General features: G+C 48.3%; 1 protein-coding gene across 1 annotated transcript; it reads left to right on the top strand.

Annotated features, from left to right (window-relative positions):
* The first annotated feature begins 1,094 nt into the window (after positions 1-1,094).
* LOC128728494 (zinc finger protein 16-like) lies at positions 1,095-6,029 on the top strand. The gene is made up of 2 exons (XM_053822119.1): positions 1,095-1,118; positions 3,873-6,029. The coding sequence occupies exons 1-2, from the start codon at positions 1,095-1,097 to the stop codon at positions 6,027-6,029; spliced, it is 2,181 nt and encodes a 726-aa protein (XP_053678094.1).
* The last annotated feature ends 3,081 nt before the right edge of the window (positions 6,030-9,110 follow it).

The following is a 9,110-nucleotide window of genomic DNA, read 5'->3' as shown; positions in this document are numbered from 1 at the left end:
GGGAATAATCGCAGGCGAAACACCCAACCGCCATGAGGCGGCCCAACCGGAGGAGCAAAGCCACGGATAATCCTTTCGTTTCGTTGCAATCGAGCTCATTTTAATCTTATAGTTTACGTGAGTGGGTGTGGGTGTGTGGAAGTGTGGGTGAAATAGTACTCTGATGACCGTAGCCATAAGTCACGTGTGGGCGCAGATGTTGCAATAAGCAATGTCCTTCGACGTTATCTTTCCCGGAGAGGGCGTAGATGATGGCGCAAACACACATGCACCCACATACACACGCACGCACACACCCTCACACACATACACACTGTAGTGCCTGTTCTGGAATAAAAAAAGTAAAATATAAAATAAAAATAAAACATTCGTATATACATACATATATACATGTATATTTATTTATTCAAATATTTATATATTTATACATGTATAAATGTAAATTTATATGTGTGTACATGTATACATATGTTTATAAATAACATATACAAATAAAATATCAATTATATCTTTAGCAAGAGCAGAGAAGCAGATAGCATGGTTAAAGACAGGAATGCATCAATTTGAGGTGTGGACAAAATGGCGGCTGATCCACACAATGAGCATGGATGGCTCGAAAACCCCCCTCTCCCAGTCTCCTCGTTGGCGTGCATTACAGTGATAAGCGTGGGAGGCAATTTGTAAAAAAAAACACTCACACAAAGTCAGTCACACTGAAACCCGAAAACACCCAAGGATATGCTGTAGAGAAGGGACTCAAACGGTGTGGTTCGATTGTGGAGCAGGATGCGTCAAGTGAAAACGTAGAAGAAGACGTGGCAGGTAGTGCAATGACCGCGCGATATACAAGCTGTCGAGCTTAAACGTGAGCGCAAGAGTGATTGTGATAGAGGTGATAAGCCGAAAAAGAAAACCGGAAAGAGATCGTACTATCAACCGAGCAGGTGGCCCTAATGGCAGAAGGATCCTTCAGGAGGTTAGTAGTCCTGGCGGGAAAGGAGCAGAAAAAAACAAGGACACCTCCACATCCACATCGGAATCTGGTGTATTGGTGCTCCAACCGCAGTAGAACTTGTAGGTTACAGAGCGCAAAAATGCAGGACATTGCCTCGGACAAGGTAAAGGAAGTGTCGGAATACGGACACTGATACACACGCACATACACACACACACCAGCGAAACGCAGGAACGAGCGATTTGCGAGGGAACAGATGCCATACAGTTTACTTAAAGTGCTCTATTTACAGCGGGTGGGATTATGGGAGGGAAGAGAAGTGGGAGGGAAAGAGTGAACGCATATTGCAATAGAACCAGATTGATTTTGTTAGTACTTTTTATACAAGCAGCTGGGTCGAATGCGAGAGAACCCAAGTTACAATATATATTACCGATACTAGCCAGACAATGTTATACAACGTGTCCTTCAAACCACTGAACGATATACAATAGCGAACAACAGGAGCCTTTAGTTTTTTACCTGAAGTAGAAGCGGAGACGCGAGTGTTGACAGTCATATTATATTATTATACCGGAGCTAGTGCAACATGCGTGGCGTAGGAGGTAGGAGGGAGTTGCAGGAAAGCTCATTGAGGGCCATGTTCAAGTATCCTCAACATGCGTTACAGAAGAGAGCAAATGCTTTCCAAGCGTTGCTGAAGCGCAGAGAATTGAATCTCATCGCATAAAACCGATAAAATTGCATTTTAAGGACATGAGCATGCTGTTCGGTTAAGCTCGCAGCTTCAATTTATTTACCAACCATCGCACACGGCTGTTACAATTTGTTTGCGAGCGTTTGAGCATTGCATGATCACACTAGCGTCCGGAAGAATGCGAGATCCTTGCAGATATCGCTCTTTACACTTACTTGTTACATCCGCTGTTACATCAGCTGTTGAAGATGTCGATTGTCTGAATGGCTCGATGCCAAAGCTGAAGGATTTCTCTTCCCATGCCGGCGTCAGATCCCTCCACCCAGGCCCATCAGTTGCACTAGCCCTGCCCAGGGAACCCCTCAGAAGCAATACCAACAGAAGGCGAGACGCGAACGAAAGTTGGAAGCGATCGAATCGGAAAATTGAATGTTTGGAAATCGCACACTAGCGGGAAAATGGAAAATTGAACGAGAACGTCACATTCGAGACGAATTAGGGAACACACAAACGCTCCCACACAGACGGAGGGACACACATACACGCGCGAACATTTAATCACTCACTACAATTGCTAGACAAATAATTACACCGCGATTAGCGTAGCGACAGGCGGCGACGGGCGGGAGATCAAAGAACAACGCTTTAAACTGGCAAAACATTTAGAATTAATAACATTTAAAGGATGAATGAAAAAAATATATAGCACAAACCTCCCCAAAAAAATACATTTGATTGCAAAAATATCGCTGCACGAAATTAATTGTAAAACAAAAAGAAAATGAAATAAAACGCATGCACACATTTAAAACACGCAACCGCTCGGGGGGTGATAAGAGGGGTCGGCATTGGGTGGACGTGCTTGTTCTGGAGTCTGGGACATGATTAGACAGGAAAGGAGCAATATGAGATGAGAAAAAAATTGAGGAAAAAGAAACAAAATGAGGCAGTAGCTTTTCCTCACGTTTACCGACTAACCGAGCGACCCGGCGCTGTTGAGAAGGGAGCGGAGAGAGGGCAAAAGGGGGTACTGGGTGCGTTCGGGCGGTGGGAAAGGAAATGTGGAACTGTTTTGATAAAAAAATGAAGAGAAAAAAACACATAAAATAAAGAGAAACGATCAATGAGAGCAACAAATTGAAAATGCATATCATAGGTGTAAAAAAAAGGAAACAAAAATACGCAAATAAAAGAAACAAACAAATACAACCAACCCAGTGACATAACAGTAGAAGTGGGTGAACGGATGTGACCAGCGGCTCTGACTTGTGCGATGGTGGCAGAAATAAGCGTCGGTGCATCCTGATCAAACCGCCTAAGGCGGCCGTACTTCCTTTTGGCTTTGAGGCTTTACTTTCAAGATCCAGTGAAACAAAAAAAAAGGCACACACAAGTTAAACAGCCTCTCAAAGCTGCACCAGAATCACGAGAGTGAAAGAGAAACACAAAAGAAAAGGATAGGAAGGAAAAAGGAAGCAGAAAATGACGCAATATGACTAGGTGAAAGTGTGTCGCACAGTTTGGGTGAATTCACAGTGAAGAAATATGACACACAAAAAAGTAATTACTAAGTATGCAATTCCAACTTCAATTAGGCAGTAGCTAAGAGTGTTGGTGGGACCGTAGCGAGCTGGATCGGTGCAGAAGCTCGAGGGTAGATCGAGGCGAGCTCGAAGCTTATCGATAGGGATCTGGTGAGCGGCACATCCAGCGACAGTACATTGAACCCGTAGTAAGCCCCCTCCCCAGCAGAGACGAGCAGGAAGGACGAAGGCAGGTGGTAGTCAAGCTGTGAGCTAAAATTAGAATACAAACAGCATCAAACAGATAACACTGGATATGGCAAAAGGAATGCGGAAGAGAAAGAAAGAAAACGAGCGGGAAAATCGATTAAATGTAACAATATGTGGCAGTGCGGGCGAAAGGAAGGAAAGTGACAGCGACAGAATAAAGTAAGAAAGCAGGAAAGCGATATGAATAAACTTGGAAAATGAAGAAAAAACGGCAAAAATAAAAAGACAAGACAAAAAACACATAAATCACCAAAAAGAAAATGGAAAATAAATTAAAAACTGAAATGCATCGACCGGCGGAAGCGTTTCTCACTGATGACAGCTGATTGTACAGAGTAGTACACCAGTAGTAGCAATACAGTGTTAAATGTTGAGTGTTCAGTAAGAATCTGTGAGCTCATTTCTCTTCTTTTCTCTTCTTTTCCAGTCTCTCAGTCGCTTCCTGATCGGCCAAGGAGGATATCCTAGATCTGGCATCAAGTCAGCCCCTCCTGCAGGAATCATCGGCTTTCCAGGAGCAGCAGTTGGAGCCATCCCGTTCGTGTTTCCTTTCGCCCCACTCGGACTTGGGCTCTTCGATACAGACCCGCAGCGTTTGCTGTCACTTCTACACCACCAGTCAGCGTTGGCTGAAGAAGCCCTCCGTTACCGCAGCCTACTCTTTGGTGGTGGCTCGATCAGTGATGGTCCTTGCAGCTCCCCAACTGCACCTTCATCCCTGCCAGATGACTGTAAGGAGCCACTGAACTTGCACGCAGCCACTACCGTCACCAGCGGGAACCCCTTCGAAGTCGCAGATGGCTCGTCAAAGACGTTGAGTGCAAGTAGCACCTCACCCAAAGCAGCTATGACGATGATCCGCGTGCGCGATGGCCTCACGAAGGAAGGCTTCCATAATGGAGGTGGCGAGGATTTGCTATTGCGTAAGCCACCTCCACCGATGTCATCGCAGGCACCGCCATCCCAGGCAGTCACCTCGCAGAACGCAACAGCGCCCCCTACCGGAAGCTCGTCATCAACACCATGCGATGAGACGATGTCACTATTCCGCGACGTACGTCAGCTCAGCTCACCGACACCGGTATCGGGCACTGGAGTGGTGACAACACCGGCGTCCGGTTCCGACACCAAGTGCCACATCTGTATGGCGAATTTTCCGTCCGCGTGGCTGTTGGAGCAGCACTCGGCACTGCAGCATCCGCACCTGACCATTCACGATGACAAGCCGTATCTGTGCGGGTTGTGCGGTCAGAAGAGTCGGTACGCGTGTTGCCGCTATCGGACGGTGTTGTCGAAGCACCACCGAGCCGATCCAGGTGGTAGAAGTCGCGTACCTGCCGACAAGCTGTTCACGTGTGACGTCTGCGGCATGCAGTTCCGTTATCTGAAGTCGTTTAAGAAACACCGGCTGAACCATGCGCTTGAGCGACTCCACGGTAAGAAGGCTTCAGGTGCAGGTGTTGGTACGGTGCCTGCGGACAGTGAGCCGGCTGTGTCTAGCACCAACGAGGGTAGTGAACCTTCTGGAGGTGGTTCAGTGATCGTTGACCAGCGTGACGGAGACTCGGAGAGTGTGACCGGAGACGTGGGTGGGTCGAGTACGTCAGAAAAAGGTGGTGTAGAGCTAGCAGAGAGCACAGTAGCAGCTAGTGGTGATGAACAGGATGATACAGTGTCTGATTCCGCTCTCAACCAACCGTCAGGGTCTGGAGCCAGCTCGACACAGTGCACCGACTCGGTAGCTCCTTCGACGGCTTCTACCGACGAAACTCAGCCCAAAATCAGCAGCAGTAGCAACCGAGCCCCCAGCAGCACTAGCAGCTCCACCAGAAGTGCCACCTGCCATAGCAATGGCATCTCGACGCACTACAGTAATGGCGGCAGTGGTGGCAGCTGTCAGACGAGCAGCAGCGCATCCTCCAGAACAGGCCTGTCGCCGATGGACGCAGCCTGCGAGACGCTGTTGGCAGGTGAGCTAAAGCGCTACCAGGCGGCTTCAGCAGCTGCCGTAGCTGCAGCTGCTGCTGTTGCTGGTACGACAAGTCACCATCAACAACACCACCACGCTAGCAGCGTCCGTTCGATGGAGGCCGAATCGAGCAGTACCTCAGGTGTCTCAGGCAACAACGTACTCCAACATGGTGTCGCACCATCCGGCAGCAGTTCGCAGGCAGTTCCCGGTTCGCTCAGTCACACGCTCAACAGCCTCATTAACGCGGAAACGATACCACATCACCGGCTGCTGGGATTGGACCCTCAGGAGGCCTCCATATTGAACTTCTTGCGTGTGGATGCAGCTGAGAAACAGCGCGACCGCAGGTTCGCCTGCCCATTCTGCGGCAAATGCGTCCGGTCGAAGGAGAACCTGAAGCTTCACGTCCGCAAGCACACCGGTGAGCGTCCGTTCGTGTGCCTGTTCTGTGGCCGTGCGTTTGGTGGCAAGTCGGACCTGACTCGACACCTACGCATCCACACCGGCGAGCGGCCGTACCATTGTGAGGCTTGCGGTAAGTGCTTCGCTCGAGCTGACTACCTCTCCAAACACCTGACCACGCACGTACACCAGCTGTCACCGCGCCCGTGAGAAGAGGGCCGACGGAGGCGCCCGCGCATGTCGGTCCTCTGTCGGAAGTGATCGGGACCTGGCCATATCCGGGCTAGGAACAGCGCACCGAAACCTACCTACAGTGCGGGAGATGCGGTCGACGCTCCGTCTCTGCCACGACCGGCGACGGCACCTCTCGTCCGAGCAACGCAAAAGCAATACGACACCATGACTGGATCCTTACCACGGCACAACACCCTGCTAGGTCTACTACGGCCATTTTGAGTCTATTATTCGTTGCTGTTACGCCAACACCGTAACGAACACCGGCACCAGCTGCAGCTGGAGAGCTGAACCTGCACCTGGCATCACCCGGAGCAACTTTACCTCAGACAGGCGCATAGACACAGTCGGTTCTACAACCTCCATCACTCACCTTCTCGACCACACTTCCTTCACTCTCAGAATTCGCATCCGTCCGCGCCATCTTCCTGGGACGGTACAGTGCGAGAAGCAGCTCAGTGACATTGTAAAGAGAAAGAGCAACTGCGCAGAGACGTAGTGCAACTACGCTGTGACGTAGAGTAATTAAGATGTACTGCTAACTGGCCATCCACCGTCTGGTTTCAGCCACTTGAAAGCATCCTTAGCGTTGACGGGTGTTTCCGGCAAATCGCAAACTATTGAGCAGTGAGGTCAACGAGAGGGCAGCACCGGTCGACTGTGCGAACATCCGCAATTAATTATCTGTGATTTAACGCCATAAACCATACGCCAGTAGATCGTTAGAGACGTCGACACGGCACGGAGGACAGCCGACGCGGGATCGTAGGATAGTGAGCAAATCGACAAGACAAACATGGCGTCCATTGTACTTGAAAGTTACCAGAGCAAAACCTCCACAAACCATCCGCAAAAACACCGACACAAGCCACCAGCAAGTATGCTCCGTTTTAGGTTGATGTGTTTCGTTAACGTGCCGTCACGATTTCGTTTTGCGATTGTCGCCGGCCCGTTGGAACGGAGGATGGTTCCAGGGCAGGACGATAGACCTGCAGATAGCTCGATAGTCATGCTCGTGAGAACATGACACCCTGCCGGTGGGCAGCCATCTTGCGAAGGGCCGCGCGATCGCATAGTGACCTAGAGTATATATACACAAGATAATATTTAACGCAGTTGCCGGAGAGCTGACCCAATCACGGGCGAGACGGATGAAAGATGGAGAAGGAGCAGCAGCAGATGAAAAAGAAATAGTAGGAGGGGGGGAATATTAAAAAACAACAACTGAATGTGATTATTTTCTATATATTCAAAAGATTTAAGCTATTTATACTTATACATCAAACAGAGATTCAATAGTGATTTTACACGCAATATCTAATACAAGGAGCAACGTAATATAACGAATAATGAAACAATACAATCCGTCTCGTGGAAGGTGCGAGTAGGGCAAAGGAATGGCGCTGGAAACGAATACCCACGAATAAAGCTGTAAGAAAGTCCATGATGTCCCATAGGTACTGCACAAGCGCAACAACGGTGAGAGGTCGAACGAAAGGGTTAGTAAACGAGAAGGTACGATCAGATCGTTTCAGATGGAATGCAAGAAGTCTTTCCTTTACTGCGCAGTGAGATACAACGGGACTACACTAACTTCACACCGAGCAACCTAAACCGACTCAAACCGTACAGTACTAAGCGAGGCTAAACTAAACTAAGCAGGCAACTGATACCAAGAAGATATATACAGTATGCTCACCGAACGGGAGCAAGGGTTTTAGTTACTTTTATACACTCTATATTTATATACACTTAAGCCAAAAGGGTTTTTGTGCGGGAAGCGGGTGACAGGAAGCCGGGCAGGGCTCAGCTAGTCGAGTACTCCTCCGTTAATACGCACCAAGCGCAACCGGAACAATTCCTGTAACGTAATAGCGAATCTTAAGCCGAAAGGAAGCCCAAAAGAGCAGGGCAGCACATCCCGCCAAGGAGATGCTGTTGGGATACGGCGTTCTATCCGCTCAGGCTGGCGCGACCAACCTCATCCGTTCGTTCCGCCACGCACCAGTACATTTTAAGGCAATATACAATGTTTTTTGATACAGCACGTGGATCAAATCCAGTTTTTAACGTAATAGAACAACGAACGAACGCTCAGCGCACCGCACGAGTCTGATTCGGACAGAGAGATTTTATTTTTATTCCCATACACACGAGAAATGGTTGTTTTTTGGGTGCCCTACCACACGTCCAAGCGGTGAAGATGGCAAGCGGGCATGGTTCTAGCTAGTGATCGACATTGGCGACAACTGTATTTCGCATCCGGCCTACACCGGCGACAGTGGTCGCATGTTATTGAGATTGAGACACCTCAGGGTCGGAAAACTGCACTTGAGCAAACAGCAATCCGATAGGACAAAAGAGAGAGAGAGAAAGAGAGAAAGAGAGAGAGAGCGAGCTGTCCACCGAGTAAAAGCTATCGTTAGAGGAAAGTATTCTCTACTAACAACTCCGTGTTTCCGGCGGAACAAGGAACCCATACTATGCAAATAAGCCACAGCCGATGAGCAAGAAAAACAGAAAAATTACATGCAACTGAAGCTCTAGCATATAAATGGAAAAGTTACAATTTCACTGTGCCAAATTAAATGTACCTCAGAGTAACATAAACAAATGTAGCAAACGACATACTAAACTCACCGACACGCTGACAAACGCAAACAAGGAAGTGGCAAAAGCACAGCCTGCACTGCTGAATGCTGACAACTTGATACTTACAAGTTGACCAGAACATTACCGTCGAGGCTTGTTCAGCCGAGGTACCAAAGGAGGTTAGGTTTGCATGAACCTTTAACTGTAATGGCACCCAAGGACACGATGTCCTTAAGCTATAGCAAAAGGGGCTTCGCCATTGGGGCTAGAGACAGTTTGGCGGCACTGCTGCTTTGTCACGTCCACACTCAACACATACTAATACACCCTCACTTACACACAATCTAAGTCTAGAATTAATTAATTAACGTATATTCGGTGTTGTTTTATTTCCTGCAGCAAAACTCTAAGAGAAATGAACTATACAGCATAGAAATGCAAAATTAAATAATTACTAATTATTAA

The sequence above is a fragment of the Anopheles nili genome, chromosome X, assembly GCF_943737925.1.
Source record: "Anopheles nili chromosome X, idAnoNiliSN_F5_01, whole genome shotgun sequence".
Classification (NCBI taxonomy): Eukaryota; Metazoa; Arthropoda; class Insecta; order Diptera; family Culicidae; genus Anopheles; species Anopheles nili.
Note: the sequence above shows the minus strand (reverse complement) of the source record. Positions and strands in the feature narration are given on the sequence as shown.